Raw genomic sequence first — 19430 nt, forward strand, 5'->3', positions numbered from 1 at the left:
CTAACTTTGTCTTGAATCCCTGGAGAGTGTTTTCCCCTACGACAGACTCCAGAAGAGCGTTCCAGTTTTCTACCACTCTCTGAGTGAAGAACTTCCTTACGTTTGTACGGAATCTGTCCCCTTTCAACTTTAGAGAGTGCCCTCTCATTCTCCCTACCTTGGAGAGGGTGAACAACCTGTCCTTATCTACTAAGTCTATTCCCTTCAGTACCTTGAATGATAACCCCTTTCAAGAGGAGAATTAGAGCGCTTTCTTTCACTTTGGGGCAAAGAAGGCAAATAGAATGTTGGGCATGATAAAGAAAGGAATCTCGAGTAGATCGGAGAAAGTTATAATGCCGCTTTATAGGGCAATGGTCAGACCACACTTGGAATACTGCGTCCAACATTGGTCTCCCTACCTAAAGAAGGATATAAAACTGCTGGAGAGGGTGCAGAGACGAGCAACAAAACTGGTGAAGGGTATGGAGAAACTGGAATACGAGGATAGACTTATAACACTAGGATTGTTCTCCCTAGAGAAAAGGAGACTGCGTGGGGATATGATCGAGACCTTCAAAATACTGAAAGGAATCGACAAAATAGAGCAGAGAAGATTATTTACATTGTCCAATTTGACACGGACTAGAGGACATGAAATGAAGCTAAGGGGGGACAGGTTCAGGACTAATGTCAGGAAGTTCTGCTTCACTCAGAGAGTGGTTGACACCTGGAATGCCCTCCCAGAGGAGATTATTGCGGAATCGACCGTCCTAGGCTTCAAGAGCAAACTAGATGCATATCTCCTTAAGAGAGGCATATAAAGATATGATGGACTATAAATTACGCCAGGGTACACCTGGCAGGGCCTCCGCGTGCGCGGATCGCCGGACTTGATGGACCAAAGGTCTGATCCGGAGATGGCAGTTCTTATGTTCTTATGTTACTAGGAACTAGTGCTGCAGTGCTGCAGAGAAATAAATAACTTAAACGATTTTAAAAAGAATTTAAAATGCTTTTTATTTAAATACGCTTTTAACATTTAAAATTAATCATGTGCTCTTTTTAAATGTCAAGATCCGTTATATTATTGAATTCTTATTTTAGTATATAATTGTTAAGTTAAAATTTCTGTAATTTTATGTTCTTTGTACCTCATAATATATAATTCGTAATTTTATATTTTACTAACATGTTTTATCCTTTTTTTTTTTAATGTATAAATTGTTAAATTTTCAATATTTTATGTTATTTACTGTTTTAATATCATGTTTATTTACAAACTGTAACTCGCTTAGAAATAATTTAATTAAGCGATTAATCAAATATAAATAAAACTTGAAACTTGAAACTATGGGATCCCAAGAGGGCAAAATCATCCCCTATTCATCCCAACAGTCATTTGGCAGCACTACTAAGGTGGTCAAAGGCTGAACCTGAGGTTTCTGCTTCCCCAATATGTAAAGCAGAACATGCTGTGCAAGGGCGCTCTTCAGGTGCCCATCCGGCACAAACTTCACATGAATTCATGGCATTGTAACATGAGGATTCCATTCCTGATGGTTAGAATAAAAAATGAGGCTTTTTGAAGAAGTTTGAAAAATCCAAGATGGCCACCACCAGGATTTCCAGCTAAAAAAATGGCTATACCTTCACTGGAGGACCTCAGAAATTAGCAGTTTAAGGATTTTTTTTTGGGGGGGGGGGAGAGGGAACACGGCTACAACAAAATAGATCCTTAAAAACTACAAATTCAGACCCTCCTCCCCAAACTGCCCTGTGGGCACCAGAAAAGCTGGCTCTTCTGACTCTTCAGCTGCCAGTCAGGCCAGAACCAGACTGAGCCTCAACCCCTGGGACCTCTAAATGCCATGAATAGGAGGGAGGAAATGCAGCTGACACTGCGTGCACTTCAAAGAAATGCAATTGGTGCCTATACAGCCTGTGCTACCACTCCTCATCAAGTCAAGAAGTGAGCAATAATAGGGTAAAACCCCAAGCTCCACAGTTCAAGCAGGCTAGCTAAAAAGGTCCCTGAGGAATCCACCTGCCATCTACAGACCAAAGTCTGCTCCTCTCACGAAGGCTAGGCAGTCACTGGAGATGAACATAAACACAAATCATGAGAAAAACTGCACAAAATACTTGAAAAACAAGAAGATTGAGCAGATCAAAGTTGCTCCTGTAGGCTCGCTTGCAGAAGAAATAACTGACTGGAGGCAACAGAGAACAGGAAGGAGGAGGACGTACTGAAAAGAGTAATCAGTATCTCTTGCAACGTGGAAGTGGATGCAAGATCCTTGGTTCACTCAAAGTCCTTTAACCCTTTATTTGGCACTGTTGCTCAAAAGCAATATGTATTTCTATGTCTCTTTTATTGGAAATCTGCATCTCCAAATGCCTGTTATTGGCACTATTGCTCTCATTCAAGTTACATAAAGCAGCCATTTTTACCATCTGCCAATTAAAGGGATAAATGTAGCATTTGGGGGGACAGATGCTCAAAAACTGGCACTAAAATGTGTAACATAAAAGCCCATAACACAGGACAAATGTAGAAACATGGTGAAGCAATGCTCAGGAGAAATTCTGTGCAAATGATAAGTGCACCTAATTCACACTAGTAAAATGAAAGTGGGGGAGGATCATTTTTGTGGTAAGCATGGCTCTTGTGCACATCTAGACAAAAAAATAGAAGTGCAAGCACACACTGGTACTATTCGTCTACGTCTGTAAATACTGTATAAGCCTTTCAAAAATTGATTGCACTTCATTTTTGAAAGGCTCATATTTTAACACAAGACAACTTCTGCTGTAATGCTCAGTTTTGCCTGAACTTGCATGTACAGTATTTGTTTCTCACTACGGCACTTAAAACTTTCATGGGTTTCCTTCTTCTTACAAAAGAGGACAAAACCCACAGTTTAATGTGCAAGATTGACAAGAAATCCTCTCCTAAAAACCTTCAATGCCATCCCCGAGCTGGCATTTTCAGTGTTAAGGCAAGAATTTGCTTCTGTGCACTGCAGTGGTAAGGAATACTAATTGATCTCATTTGCATTCATTTAAATGAATTTCAATGCAATTTACAGCCATATTTGGTACACATATTAATACGCGTGCTCTGAATATCCTTTGCACATTATTGAGTGTGCTTGTCTGGCACTAACTGATTTTTAAAGCTGGTGCTAGGCTTTGAACAATAGCCCCTTAGTATACCAACTTTTGACACTCCCATGCCTCTCCTATCAAAATTTGGAGCCAATTACAAATTTTATTTTACATTAAATGCTTGTTCTTTCTGCTTAACAGCAGTAGCTAAACATACACTGCAAATTGTTCTATACTCCATCAATCCCTGTCTCGCTTCTATTCTCTGTTCTAGTTCTAAACCCCTCTCTCCTTGGAAAAACTGTCTCAAGGTATACAAGAGCCCATGCAGCCAATCAAACTTCACCTTTTCAAAGCAGATTTAATTAAATTGATTTTCTTTCTCACCTAATTTATACCACAATCATGTTATCAATTGTTGTAAGATGCCCTTGTCTATGGTGTCACAAACACAGAACAAATACAAAATTAATCACTTTCCTGATTGTTCTTGGGAGCATGATATAATTAGAAAGAATCTCTTTCCTTAGCACACACATAAAGGCAAAGTCACATGAAAATGTAAAAGTAATATGAATTTATTCCTGAAAGCTGGTGTAAATTTAAATAATTATTCTTGCAAATACATACTTTAATGATATAAAATAGCAGATTGGTTTTTATTTTTTGGTATAGTAACAGATGAAAAAATAAGATCATTGTGTGTCAAATTAAAGCACACCAAGAGCCCCTTTTACAAAATTGCGATAGTGAATCCCGGCATGGCAAATTTGACACAGCCCATAGGAATTGAACGGGGTGTATTATATTTGACACATAGGCCTTGCTACCGTGACTTTGTAAAAGGGGCCCAAAAAGAGCAAAATATGTTATTATTTTTATGCAGATAGTGTTTATATGCAGCCCCTTTGTGTATGCTAAAGATTTTTAGATTTTATTAAAGTTTTTATATTTTAGAATAGAATGTGGTCTATTAAATAAGGCATTCTGAGCAAGTGTTTTACTGAATAATTATTTTGGCTACTTATTTTATAGGTCATTCATTTTTTAAACATAAAAATATAAACAAATAAAACTTACAGTTCCCATTAAATAAACAATTTTTAAAAATAAAAATTCTTACATTCTATTTAGGTTTTTCAGTTATTTTGATAATTTTTCAATGTCTCATTTGTCAAAATGTAAAGTTAAAGGACAATGAAATGGGGGAAGAAGGGTGGCCATGTTAGTTCTTATGAGCCCAATTCCTATGATATACTACAGGTGATATGATCATACAGATGTAGGTTGCGGATATAGTAGTGTTCTTCATAGGAAGTATCAAGGGAGTTAATTTTGACACAAACATTTACATGGAAAACAGTAACATTTTTAGAAACAGACAATTATTGCTGAGAAATAACTAGAAATTCTCAGTAGCAGGAATAGCTTTTTTCTGCACCTTAAACCAAGATCCACAAGGACTTAAAGACAGATCATTGCTTTTAGCATTGTACTATGGGACTTGGATGGTATCTGAAACAAAGGTAAACATGATTTGGGAGTGGATTAAAAAGGAGCAGTAAAATCCCCTAAAAAAGAATAAATTCACTTTAGATGCTAAAGATTGGACAAATTCTAAAATAAAACAATGATTAAAGATGAAGGTTCATAAAATCTATTATTTAGGAACTATGTGCACCTTTTAATGCTCAGCACAAGCTAATAAAATTAACCCATACTAAATTCTAAGAAGCCTACAGATATAAAATGGGTTTCTTAGCATTTAGTGTGTGCTAAGTCCATTAGAACTTTAGCAAAAGGATCTCTTAGAGAGGACATTTCCCATTTCCTACCTAAAAAATTCTTAAGGTCTGATTCAAACCTTGTGGTGGGAAATTTTAAAAGAATGATAAGTAGGGAAGGCACATGTGCATCTATAGGCCTACTGTATGTACCTTCTACAGAAGTGTCTATTGGAAGGCTCCAGCACAAAGTTACACATGCTCTGAAGTAGCTACCGTGCTTCCCTGACAATAAGACAGGGTCTTATATTAATTTGTGCTCAAAAAAACGCACTAGGGCTTATTTTCGGGGAATGTCTTATTTTTTTTTTCCATGTACAACAATCATCTCTCCCTTCCTCTCCTCCACCCCAATTCTTCCTCTTTTCTTTCTCTCCCCGCCATGTGCAGCATCTTTCCTCACCCATCCCCTTGTGCAGCAGCTCAGAGGCCTCCAAAAACAGCGGCAGTGCTCTGAACGGGCTGCTTCATGTCCTTCCCCACCAGGGCCGGGCCCTCCCTTTGCAGCATCTTTCTATCCCTCCCTCCCAACCTTCCGTGCAGCGGAACTCCACCGACCCTCCCACCGTGAGCCTGACATACCTCTGCTCCGAAGCCTCAAAAACAGCAGTGACGGCAGCGTTCTAAACGAGCTGCAGCAGAGGGAAGACCCTGGCGGGGAAGAACACGAAGCAGCACTGGAAGTCTCGGAGCCGCTGCACAAGGGGATGGGTGAGGCGAGGAAAGATGCTGCACATGGGGGGGGGTAGAGAAAGGAAAGAAGAAGAATGGAGGACAGGAAGCGAGAGATAATTGGCAAATCAGGTAGCACTAGTGTCAGGGATTGAGTCGGGGGTTGATTTTAACTAGGGCTTATTTTTGGGATAGGGCTTATATTAGGAGCATCTTTAAAAATCATGAAAGGGCTTATTTTCGGGGAAACACAACACGGTAAGTTTGTGGATGCTAACCTCATCCCCCTTCTGCCCATTCTCTATCACCAGGACCACCTACGTGCATATCTCATAAAGGTAGGTGCAGCGTTTTCAAAGGACCTACCTTAATGCATGTATACACTGCAGCAATTTCATAAGGACCATTCTATACACACAAAATATTTATAAATCTAAATGGCCATGTGTGGTGGCTAGGACAATTTAAAAAATTGCTATAACTCCCTATGTTAAAGGCTACAATTGGGACTATGGATGCACAGCAATGCTGCTAAAATGTCATTTATGATAAGAGTACAAATTAGTAGGCATGCATGTTCATATATAAAAATCTCAATAAAATGCCTTTATTTCTTGATTACACTTAATAACCCTGCAAGTCTCATACTTATTGAGGAAATTGGTCCTTCATGTTTTTTAATTGTTTCTACTAAATCAGAATTAAACTATACTCTCAAACATGTCTGTGAAGAACAAACCAAAGCATGTATTTCTTTTGGCATTCTCTTCCATCATATTGTCAGTTTTTATTACCACAATTTAATGTGCATATTAGAGAAACTAAATATATAAATCTTAAGAGCAGGGCTGGAAATAAAAATAATTGAGGGTATTTTCATATTAATTGATATGGTTTTGTGTTCAATTCAATAGCTTATCTCAAGGCGTTTGTTCAGGTCCTAAACCTTATGACCTCATTAGGCAATAACTGGAAGTCAATAACTGAAATGACTTATTTGGAAAGAAAAAGTCTTAACTGTAGACTAGGTTAGAAATTAATATCTTCCCTGAGCTCAGTGGCATGGTTAGAATTATGAAAACTGTTTTCTTTTTAACATATTGAAAATCTCATCTAAATCACATTTTCTTTTAGCTATACCAGAAAAGTATTAAAAATTCACATTTGACTGGGAGAGGGGAGATTTAAAGAAATAAATGAATGATTTCCACCACCTACAGAATCAATTTGTGCTGTATTTCAGATGAGACTGCTTTAATGACTATGACACAAGTTATCTTTCCTCATTATTAAGATTTTTACATAGCCAATGTTGTTAATATAATGAAGTCAAAACAGCATTTCCTAAACACTAACAGATAACTAAAAAACATTTTAAAATAAATACTGAAGAAAACAAGTGAGAAAGGAAATTTTATGGCATGATTAAAGCTGCGTATTTGTCATGCTTATTGGAGTTACAAACGATGGCTTTTCAAAGTTATTACCAAAACGTCATTCTTTCACTGAGAATTTTTGGGAGTGATGAAACTTTTTTACTCTCAAAAAAAGTAATTTTGCCATTTTACAAAGTGGTTTGCAAAGAGAAGCATTTAAACTGGGAAGCCATATATGTTACAAGCCTGGAGCTGTTGTAATTTCCCCCAAACTTACCATGACAAAATTACAGCCACAGAGTTAATTACAAACATGAATTAAAGTGGTTTATAAAATGGGTGATGGGATGTATGAAGCAAAAGAAGATCCATACATCTTATTTACCAACATATTTTTTAATATGCATGACACAGAAGATGCTTAAACAATCAAGTACCTGTTACCCTGACGATTGCTCCTGCTTGTGAGAAAGAGACGAATAGTAAAGGAAAGTATTAGGAGGAAAATTATAAGGCATTAATGTAACCTTGACATCGCTTATAGATATTTTATTTTTTTTCCTAAATATGGGAAAAGAATTATTGTGGGTATATTTCAAATACATCTTTAACATAAGATAACTTTGATTCAAGTACTAATGTTTAATATGTCATTAGGTTTAATAATGGCTATTCTGGTGGAAAATGGGGAGCTCAAATTATATCTTTTATTTGGTGCATATTACCCAGGAACCAACTGTACACTGTCGTAATATTTATATGTCATCTGGTCATAAAAAACTAGATATATGCTAAGACTTTTCATTTTTCTTTTCACATTAATGTTGAAGTTATTTTGAAGTTTAAGCACTAAGTCTTGTTAACTAGAACAACCTTAGTTTTTAAAATGTAACTTGGCAGTTGGAAGGATAATTCTAATCTCAATTTGCTCCTTTGGTTGGCCAGGGGTGAAGGCAGCAGGGGAGCAGGGAATACTTCTCAGCATTGTAAACCATTTCAAATGACCAGACTGTGTAAATCAGGGGTCTCAAAGTCCCTCCTTGAGGGCCGCAATCCAGTTGGGTTTTCAGGATTTCCCCAATGAATATGCATGAGATCCATGTGCATGCACTGCTTTCAATGCATATTCATTGGGGAAATCCTGAAAACCTGACTGGATTGTGGCCCTCAAGGAGGGACTTTGAGATCCCTGGTATAAATGTATCAAGTTCCAGGTGGAACCAAGGATGGTAGATAAGAGGTAGGACACTGAGGGAGAAGAATAAAAATTGTACAAATCCCCAAGTAGTGGACACATGACAGTAGAGAGGATATGGCATTTGAGTCTTCAACCCCAACTTCTAATCACATAAGCTCAAATAAATACATGATAGTATAAATGTATTAGGTGGCATCCTATGCAAACTTTCAGACTTTTTTGTTCCCCTCCCCAACTTTTAGACCCCTAGGCATCTCCTCTAAGGTTCTGATAATTAAACTCAATCATGATAACGCCAACATCATCCTCCTAAGAAAATCTTGTAAAAATGCTTTATTGGACATTATATTCTTAAATATTGAACTTTAGCTGTGTGTGCGCATTTACAGCATTTTAAAAAACCTGAAGTGGTAGCATGAAAAATTCATTGTGCAATGGATGATTTATGCAGCCAACATCCCTAATGAAGAAGCATCTTCACTGTACCTTTTGTCCAATCTGTTTATCTGATAGTAGGAGATACTCTTAGATATAGTATGTGTCCAGACAGAACCTAAGAGGTCAAGGTCCCACATCTGACATTTGTTCCATCTAGATCAAGGATAACCAACCTCAGTAATAGCCAGGTTGGGTTTTCAGAATTTCCACAATGAATATGCATGAGATCTATTTGCAAACAAAAGAGGTAGTGTATGCAAATAGATCTTGTACATGTTCATTGGGGAAATCCAGAAAACCTGACTGGATTGAGGCCCTTGAGGACTAAGATTGAACACTCCATATCTAGATTCTAGAGCATAATTTTTAGACTATTAAAAATACCGTGTTTCTAAGATATTACTCTAAGTTATTAATGAAAAATGAGCATCTGCTAACATGAAAAAAATTTACATCTGAAAAGAAAACAAACCACTAAAAAGCTGTAGATTTCCATGTCTCTGGGAGTCTGATATTAATCCATGATTCTGTAAACCACGACTCAGTCAGGTTTCAAGATTTCCACAATGAATATGCATGAGCTTGATTTGCATGTACTGTTTCCATTGTATGCATACATATTCATTGGCAAAATCTTGAAAATCCAACTAGGATGTGGCCCACCCCTACTATAAAATGACCACTGAAATTTGCAAGTTTCTAATAGTCTATGCACAAAACTTCATAATTCTGGAGAATCAGTCTGGTAACAAAAACAACTTAATGATCATGGGGAAAAGTGGTAGCCTGTATACAAAAGTAACAAAAATTTGCCTATCCAGAGTTAACCACTTGTTAGGCCCCACTTAGGCCAATAGTACACATGCCTCTCACTGTGATCTTTCTTTCCTTTGGGATGCTTGCATCCCTGTTCTAATTTTCCAGTTAGTTGCTAGTCATAGCTCCTCAGAGTCTGCCCAGTATCTTCAGTCCTCCAACTTTTATATTCACTGTTATTTTTATGGAAATGTCCTTATCTAACATATATGGCGTGGCCGTTTTTCTAATCAGCAAGGTTTTAATTAAACAACTGGTGGTGAAAAATAGTAAATATCAACTAAAAAGACTAATGAAAGAAACATTTTACTATTATATCTGTAAAATAAAATTCCTAGGAGAGTCTGCTAAAAGGCATAGATTGTTTAAATTTCTTTATCCAAAAGGGCCATAGTCAGAAAGACCACTGGCAGAAGGTGTTAAGCTTCGGTCTACCATTTTTTACAGAAAGGGTGGTAGATGCGTAGAATAGTCTCCTGGTAGAGGTGGTGGAGACAAAGACTGTCAGAATTCAAGAAAGAGTGGAACAGGCACATGGGATATTTTAGGATGAGGAGGAGATAGTGGATGGGCATGATCTGCCATCATGTTTCTACATATTCACAGAACGGGAGGACTGCTATACTTACTTGCTGCTGAGAAAACACAGGCTCTGAAGGTAGGTTTTGGGATGACCTGCTACGAGGTGGTGGCTGAGGTGGTGCATCCAATGATTGCACAGGAGTTGTCTCAGATGTGAGACGTGATGTCGCAGGCAACAGTGGCTCTGGTAGTTTTTGGGAAGGTGGTGGAGGAGGGATAATAGGCTGAATGGCAGCTGCAAGCCGTGGCTTTAGAGGCTCAGGAAGCAACGGAGACACTAGAGTAACAAAGAAGATACATTTAATGAATATGCTTTTGATAAAGGCATTAAAACAAATAAAGATGACATTTCATTCTGGAAGTTAGTATTTTTATATCCCAGTAAGTACCAACATTGTGGCTTCTAAGCTTTAATTTGGTCTTGCAGAAGCCTTAGAGGATGGTGTTGGTAGACTTCATTATATCCTGGCTTACTTGACCCGTAATAAAATTGCCAAGTTCAAACTTTCAAACTCATCAGGGAAGTGTTGGTCCTGCAAATTGCAGCCTGGTTCCCTTATACATCTCCTTTATGAGTGCCCCAATATACATCTGTTCTGGTCAAGCATTTGGCCGAGAATACTTTCTATAACCCTTTTGGACAGTGGTATTTCTATCTCTTACAGAACCATTATTTTGTGCTCCTCGAACCTCTAAAATTTTTGACACTATGATGGCTCTGACTATCCATCATATTGCCTGCAATTGGAAAGATAATTCTAATCTCATTTTTTATGAATGGTGGAATCACTTGTGTATAATTGGGAAATATGAAGAAATTATAGCTTTTAAACATAACAATATTGCTAGTTTCAGTATGAAATGGGCCCCACTAGATGACTTTTATAGGAACCTACTATAACACTCTAGGCTCCTCTATTTCTGTAAAGAGACTCTGCAGCTTTTTTTTTGTTCTACATTCATGTTTTAATTGTTTATTATTAATTTTTGAGTTATAATATGTGTCTTTCCTTTATTTTGGATGACTGTATGGCTACATAGTATATTTCATATTGTATTCGATATAATATTATGTATGTTGGATTGTGTTATATAGGTATAAGATGTATGTTTATGAAAATACTAATTAAAATTTATTTTAAAACCTCCAAACTAATAGTGCTTTCCCAAAATCGCACAACGAAGGATGGGAGGCCCGAATCAGACCATGCAGGTAGGCCTCTGTCAGATCGAGAGAAGTCAGAAACTCCCTAGGCTGGACCACCAGAATGACAGATCTCAGGGTCCTCAAGTGAAAAGACAGAACCCGGAGTGCTCGGTTCATACCTTTCAAATGACCACTTCCATGACCCTGATCCTGTGATCTCGGCCCACTCCTGGAAAAACTCCCGCAACTGGGCTCCCACCAGCCCAAGGGAAGGGCCCGCAAGGAACAATTGGGCCGGGTGGGCAGAGGAGATATCTCCGGAGGAGTCATGACTCCCCAGCGGGCACCCTGAAAGGACTGCATACACTGAAGGAAAAGAAGCCACTACCCAACCAGGGTGGTATTGATGAAAATCACACAAACGCTCCCAGGTGACACCACCCTGCAAAGGCGGGCGAGGACAGTTCTCAGGAAGACGGGGCACTTTAGAGTTAGTCAAGGCCTGAACCAGCATGTCCAACTCCTTGCCAAATAGGAAAGAGCCTCGAAAAGGAAATTTACTAAGCTTAGCCTTAGATGCCACATCCGCCGACCAACCCCGGAGCCTTAGGGTTCGGCGAGAAGCCACTCAGAGCCATAGACTTGGCCGAAGCCTGCAACAGATCATACATGACATCTGAAAGATAAGAAGCGCCAAGCTCAATCTTAGCCACCTCCTGATCCACCAAGGATCAGTCATCAGATTCGCAGTTCAGAACTCACTCAGACCACCGGAAACAAGCCCGGGCCATCAGAACACCACAAATCGCCACCTGGACTGCCAAGGCAGCTACATCAAAACTTTGCTTAAGAAGAGACTCCAACTTACGATCCTGAGGGTCCTGCCAGGCCAAACCGCCTTCAACTGGCACCGTATGCCTGAGCGCAATAGCCGAAACCACTGCATCCACCACAGGAGACTTAAAGGTATTCCTATCCCCATCAGGAATGGGATAAAGCCGAGCTATGGACTGCGGCAAACAAAAGGGCACATCCGGCGACTTTGATTGCACGTGCCCCATATCCCGAATATCCTGATGCATAGGAAAAGAACAGGAGGCTGCCCGGATCCGCCGAAGCAGGGGGTTTACCACTTCAGGAGCTCTTTCACGTCCTCAAAGCACAAAACTGACAAAATCTAATCTAATCTTCTATTTCTGCGTCACACATATCTAAGCAGGCTCAAGGCGACTTACAAAGAGAAGAGAGAGGAGAGAAGAGAGTAGGGAAAGATAAAAGGGGAAACATGGGGCAAGGGAAGATCTGAGAAGTTTAAGTATCAAAAAGGCTAGTTTTCAGTTTTTTCCGGAATGTGATGTAATTGGGTTCTGTTTTGGTCGTTTCAGCGAGGTCATTCTAGGTTTTCACTCCAAGGAAGTTGAGCATGGAGATGGAGTGAAAGATTTGCTTGTACTGGAGATTCTTTGTTGAAGGGAGGTTCAGTAGTATCCTGTTAAGGGTTCTGTGGGAGGTGGACCATGCTTTTGAGAAGAGTTGGATGAGTGAATTATTTGGTATATGATGCATGAAGTTTTAAATTTTATTTGTGATGGGATGGATAGCCACTGTAGGTGCCTGATGAAGGCTGATATCGAGTCATATTTTTTCAGGTTGAAAATGAGTCTTACAGCTGTGTTTTGTATGAGTTGCGTTTTGTGGGTTAGTGCGCTGTTGATACCCATGTAGGCAGAGTTACAGTAGTCCAGCTGTGTTAGGATCATCGACTATACAATCAGAGCAAAGTGATGTTGATGAAAGTACCTGATGAGTCTTAGTTGCCTCATGGTGAAGAGGGACTTTTTCCAAATATTAGAGATTTGTGCTTCCATGGTTAGTGTGGAGTCAAGAATGCAGCCTAGGATTTTGGAGGTTTTATCAACTGTGAGGGTGTGGTCCGTTCGGAGAGTGATGCTTGTCAGTGCTGTCTGTTGGGCTGTGTGGAAGAATAAGAGTTTGGTTTGATTTAGTTTTAGCTTGTTGATTATTGCCCAATTTTGGATTCTTTCAATATCGGTTGATACTTTGTTGGTGACATCTGACTGGTTGTTGTTTGTGGGGATGAGGAGCAGAATGTCATCTGCGTAGGACATTATTACATTACATTACATTAGAGATTTCTATTCCGCCTGTGCCTTTCGGTTCTGCTTTCATCATCGAATTTGATGTTTCCAAGGGAACTCATGAAAAGGTTAAACAGGATGGGGGAAAGTGGAGAACCTTGAGGCACCCCACAGAAGGCCTTCCAGGGTTTGGAAATCTCTTCATTCTTTTTAACGATGTATTTATTCTCTGTTTTGTAGGAAGTCAGAGAACCATTTTAGAACTGTTCCAGTTATACCAATTTCTGACAGTTTTGTTAATAGAAGGTGATGATCCATGGAGTCAAAGGCAGCTGAAATGTCAAATTGCAGGAGTATTGCCTGAAGTCCCATACTGAGTAGTTGTTTAGTTTTTGTGATTAGTGAGGATGAGAAGAAATTCAGTGCTGTGTTGTTGATGGAATCTGAATTGGGTTAGGTGGAGACATGAATGTTGTTCAATGTAGACTGCAAGTTGTTTACTTATGTGGGTCTCGATGATTTTTGTTAGAATACATATGCCAGCGATGGGTCTGTAGTTGAAAGTCATGGAGAGATTCCTTTGGATTTTTTGGTATGGGAGTAAGTGCTATTATTGAGAAAGTTGGTGATCCAGATGATGATTTCTTCGGGCACGGTTGCAAGGAGGTAGGTGGGGCAGTTGTCTAGGGGACTGTGACGTGCTGACAGTTTGGATAGTAGTTTTGTTGTTTCTGAGATGGACAAGCCGGAGAACGAAGTCCAGATTTGTTCTGCATTTGTAGGTTCTGTAGAATGTCTTGTAGTGTCAAGAGAACGATGTTCTGTGGTAATCGCTTTGTCTATATCGGATTGAACTGTCTTGATTTTATTTAGAAAGAATTCTGCTAGTTTGTGTGCAGTGATTTTGTTGGGGTGACCTGTAGAGTCTTGGTTCAGTGGGGTAGTGAGCTGTCGTACCAGGAGGAATAAATTTTTTGTGTTTAATGCTTTGGTGCCTAGTTTGGAGGTGTAATAGTTTTTTCTTGGTTTCCGATAAGTTGAGTTTGTATTTATTTATTTCTTTGCACCAAAGTATTCTGTGTTCTGAAGAATAAGCTCCTGAAGCTCTTCCTGATGAAAAATGCACACCAGCAATGCATCCTCACCAGCCAGTGTCTGCAACAAACACACATCAATCCCCTCAAGAGGATCTTGAAGGTCCAACAATGGGTCAAAGTCCTCATCAGGAGGAGGCGTATCTCCAAACAAAAAATCCTCGTCCCATGAAACCTGCGACCGCTTGGACAAAGATTGGCAGGGGGAACTGAGCCAGAACCGATGCTGAGGGGGGCTGAACGGGGGTAGATGCGGAAGGCAAAAGCCCCTCCTGAAAAACCAGAGACCCCGGGGAAGAAATAGAAATAGGACCCCCGGCCGCCTGCAAGTATGCCCTCTACATCAGGGGTACCCAAAAGGTCGATCATGATCAATCAGTAGATTGCGAAGGCAACGCAAGTTGATCGAGGAGCCCATCCCGGGCTCCATGATAGACTCACGTTGCCTTCGAAGGGTTCGGTGCTTGGACCCATGCTCTTCAACATATTTATAAAGGACCTGGAAATTGGTACGACGAGTGAGGTGATTAAATTTGCAGACGATACAAAGTTATTCAGAGAAGTGAAGACACAGGAGGATTGTGAAGACCTGCAACGTGACATAAACACGCTCGAGAAATGTAATGTAATGTAATTTATTTCTTATATACCGCTAAACTCCGTTAGGATTCTAAGCGGTTTACAGAAAATAGACAATAGTGTGCATTAAAATTATAAGTAATATAGGCCACGACATGGCAAATGAGGTTTAACGTGGATAAGTGTAAGGTGATGCATGTCGGTATTTTTTTTTTTTTATGTCTTTATTAGCAATTGCGAAGTGAACATACAACCAGAGGTGAAGAGAGCATAGAAAACAGAACAAGTAGTGAAACAGCAATTGATAACATCAAATAGCTCACAGTATCAAAACCAGGTGGCTGGATGCCCAACACAATTGACATTTTGTGTTAATATACAAAACCCCCCAACAAACACACACAAGTCCCAAACATCCGGCTTCAAGCCACAACAATCATACAACAAACATCCCACAAGCATACCCCCAAACAGCCACCACACCCAGCACACACGAACACCCACCCGTGCAGACACCCCAGGAGGTAGCATAGAGAGGACGCGGCCTCCATCCGAGAAAAATCAAGTACAGTGGAACCTTGGTTTATGAGCATAATTCGTTCCAGAAGCATGCTCGTAAACCAAATTGCTCGTATATCAAAGCAAGTTTCCCCATAGGAAGTAAGGGAAACTGCTTTGATTGGTTCCACCTCCTCCCCCCACGAGGCTACCGGCGCTGCTCCATTCTCCCCCCCTTGAGGAATCCGACGCTGTTCCAAACCCCTCCCCGCAATCCAGCTTCCCCCCCCTGCGAACTGGCATCCCCCCCACTCGCGTTGCCCCCCCTCCACCGCGATCCTACTTTCCCCCCTCCCAAGCAGTCAATGACACCCTTTACTCGACTTGGCACCAGTGCCGGTGCCCGAAGATCCTCCCTCTTCTGGCGTGGCTGGGCGGTGCGTCGGAGATCCTCCTTCTTCTGGTCTGGGCTGGGCTGGCTTTGAGCATTTGCGCATGCTCAAAGCCAATCCAGCCCAGCCCAGACCAGAAGAAGGAGGATCTCCGACGCACCGCCCAGCCCAGGCCGCACCAGAAGAGGGAGGATCTTCGGGCACTGGTGCCAAGTTGGGTAAAGGGTGTCATTGACTGCTCGGGGGGGGGGGGGGGAAGTAAGATCGCAGTGGAGGGGGGCAATGCGAGCTGGGGGGATGCCGGATCGCTGGGGGGGGGGGCGCTCGTACAGCGAGGCAAGCTCGGTTTACGAGGCACCAAGTTTGCGAATGTTTTGCTCGTCTTGCAAAACACTCGCAAACTGGTGCACTCGTAAACCGAGGTACCACTGTACTCAGGTTCGGGTCCTTTGACTCCAAATTAGGACATAAATTTAAAGCCCGCTTCCATAAATCTGAATAACACCGGAGGGCAAGAGTCTCAGGCCTGGGAATGCAGTGAAGTTCATAGCGCCCCACCTCGGCAAAACAAGCAATCCACTGTGGGAAAAAGGCTACTGACTCAGCCACCCAATGTTGCAACAAGAGCTTTTTCACCACCAAGATAGCCATGTAAAGAACCCTGCGCTGGGGTAGCGTAAGCCCTCCCTCAATCAAAGCGCGTTGATCTCCCAATAGCAGGAAACCATAGGTCCAGGGCACAGCACGCTGAAGAATGTGCTCCAAGAATGGAAGAACTCGCAGCCATATGGTGGAAGAAGGGCATTACAAAAAATGATGCTGAAGTGTACCTAAAGAGCGATTACATTTGGTACAGACTGCTCCCTCCCATAGGCCCATGCATGCCCACTGTGCCCTGGAGATATAAGCTCGATGCAGAATTTTAAATTGCATTTCCCTAAAATCTGTGGAGCCCCCCAAGGTCTGCACAGTGGCAAAAAGATCAAGAAAGGCCCTGCGGTCCAATGCAAGACCAAGTTCCGATTGCCACTGGGAAGCCAAGCGATCCATTGGCCCCAGATTCGAAGCATTCTTCAGAATCCGATACCAGGTAGCTAATTTGTTAAAAGCAGGTGGCACCTGAAAAAACTGAACATCCAAGGGACCACAGAGCCAAGCATTCCCCCATTTACGACCAAGGGACAAATAATAATGCCGGGCTTGAAGGTAGGCCCAGAAGTGATTCTGGGGCAAGTGCCAGCGGTCTTGCAGTTGAGCAAAAATAGGGAACTGACCCCCCACGTGTAGAAAATCCTGAAGGGTTCTACACCCTCTCCGCTCCCACTGTTGAAACCAAGATTGGCCCATTCCCGGTGGAAAATCAACATTTCCATACAATTGTAGCAAAAGGGAGGCTGCCGGAGTTTTCCCTTGCCGACGCCACCACCACCTCCACGCAGGGCGCAAGGGCAAAAGAAATGCAAACCGTGCCCCCCCTGGTATAACAGACAGTGGAATATGAAGAAGGGACAGAACTGAATAAGGGGCACACCATGCTTCCATCCAGCCCCGAGAAGAAAATTTATAACAACCCGACCATCCTTCATGGATAAAACGAAACAAAGCTGCAACATTATAATATCGAAGATCAGGAAGGTTCAAACCGCCCCTAGATTTATCCAAAGCCAAAGTGGCATAGCAAATCCTAGCTCTCTTATGACGCCAAATGAAAGAGGAAATTGTAGAACGAAACAAGCGCACTTCTTTATCAGTAACCCAAAGGGGAATAGTTTGCAAGGGATACAGAATCTTGGGGAGAAGTACCATCTTAGCCAGTGTCACAGGGCCCCAAACGCCCAGTGGAAGATCCTTCCATTTCTCACACAAACGCTGAATCGCATCCAAATGGCGCGTCACATTATATTGATACAAAAGCTTGAGGTCAGGACTTAAATACACACCAAGATAATGCATCGGTCCCTTCACTCTAGACTCACATGCCAGGGCTCTACCCTAGAGGACCGTAATGGTAGCAGTTCAGATTTATCACAATTGACTCGCAGGCTAGAAAGATCTCCAAAGGATCGAACAAGATCAAGGACCCTCCCCAGATCCCGTCGAGGTTGGTCGAGATAAAGGAGAATATCATCTGCAAAAAGATTAATTCGACTCTCCTTGTCCCCCAGGCGGATACCCTAAAGAACCGGGTCGCCACGGATCCTAGCGGCCAATGGTTCAATGGCTAACACAAAAAGTAATGGAGACAACGGGCATCCCTGTCGTGTCCCCCTGCCCAAGTCAAACGGATCAGTGAACTGACCATTTACTAAAAGACGGGCTTGCGGTCGCTTATATAAGCTACAAATCCAGCGATGAATAGTGCCCTCAATACCAAACAGCCGCAAAATCCAGCAGAGATATTGCCAGGATATGCTGTCAAATGCCTTTTCCATGTCCAATCCTACAATAGCCGAGTCCCCCACCAATCCACGTCTGGAATGAAGGGCCATCAGAGCACGTGCTAGATTCATCGATGCATAGCATCCCGGCACAAAGCTAGCTTGGTCCTCATGTATCAAGAGCGGCAAAAAGGCATTCAATCTATGGGCCAAAAGCGCGGCAAAAAGCTTAGCATCCTGGTTAAGAAGAGAAATAGGCCGATAAGACCCCACCTAAGCCGGATCCTTGCCAGGCTTAGGCAAAAGCACAACGTGTGCCATATTAGGGTTCCCCAAACCCTGCTCCTCGGAGAGCGCATTAAACGCCTCTGTCAGAGCAGGGGAGACCTGATCCGACAAGACATGTGGTCACGTGATGCGTCTGACCTGAGCGGATGCGTGCTCTCGAGCTCTCCGACCCACGGTCTCCAAAAATCGGCTAACTACCCACAAAATACCGGGAGACCGGTCCTGCTGCGCTCAGAGTCTTCCGTACGGAGCTGGGAGGGAGCATGGCTACCTGTATGCCTGTTTCAGCGAGGAATGCCGGTAAGTTTGGCAAAAATGCCGAAACATAAGCTCGCTTGAGGCTTTCCTGACGCTGATGCCGAGGAACTGACCAATGTGCAAAAGGCATCCCCAGGTGCTCTGGCAGTAAGGGAATCCTTTGTGAGGCACATGCGGCGGGGTGCCCTGCCGCTGGCAACCGCTGCCGATGAGACTCCCCCACCTGTCCGGTCTGCACAACGCTGACCACAAGTACCTCGCACAATGAGCATTTTTCCCCCATTAAAAGTGCTCTTTGTGCTGAAAAACGCCCTAGCTGTAATAAAAGTACTTGCTAGATGAGAAACCCCCCAATACAAATAGCAGTTTTAAAGGGAATTGAGCCCTTTAGACCGGCACACCTCAGGATTTTTTTTTTTACTTAGTAGGAACAGAATCCTTGGCTCTCAAAGCTGGAAGGCTGACCAATCCAGGGGGCCAGGCCGCCGGCTGAGGCACCTCTACAAAAATGTAGGGAGGTGGAGGAAGGTGGGGGGAGGGACCCAGCATGAGACCCACCGAGTTTAACACCCCTGAGGTCGGATGGATCCCCAAACAGGACCCGTCCAAGCTCTATCCGGCACAAAAGGGGAACCCAGGAGTCCAAAACAAAATTCCAACAGTACTAAGAGGGGAGCCAAATTAGTCTTACCACCTGCTTTAATGGAGACTGAGTTGTTGGGCAGATTCTAGCCTGATATA

The 19430-nt window shown here is 42.1% G+C and overlaps 1 protein-coding gene across 4 annotated transcripts in view; it reads right to left on the reverse strand.

Annotated features, from left to right (window-relative positions):
- The window catches only part of SYNJ1 (synaptojanin 1), a 266393-nt gene that overhangs the window by 17366 nt on the left and 229597 nt on the right, over positions 1 to 19430 (reverse strand). For all 4 annotated transcript variants that reach the window (XM_033947942.1, XM_033947940.1, XM_033947941.1 and 1 more), the window contains one exon: positions 10004 to 10233. In XM_033947942.1, coding sequence (XP_033803833.1) covers positions 10004 to 10233 — 230 coding nt within the window. The remainder of the gene's footprint in view (positions 1 to 10003; positions 10234 to 19430) is intronic.

Source organism: Geotrypetes seraphini, chromosome 6 (genome assembly GCF_902459505.1).
Source record: "Geotrypetes seraphini chromosome 6, aGeoSer1.1, whole genome shotgun sequence".
Taxonomy (NCBI): domain Eukaryota; kingdom Metazoa; phylum Chordata; class Amphibia; order Gymnophiona; family Dermophiidae; genus Geotrypetes; species Geotrypetes seraphini.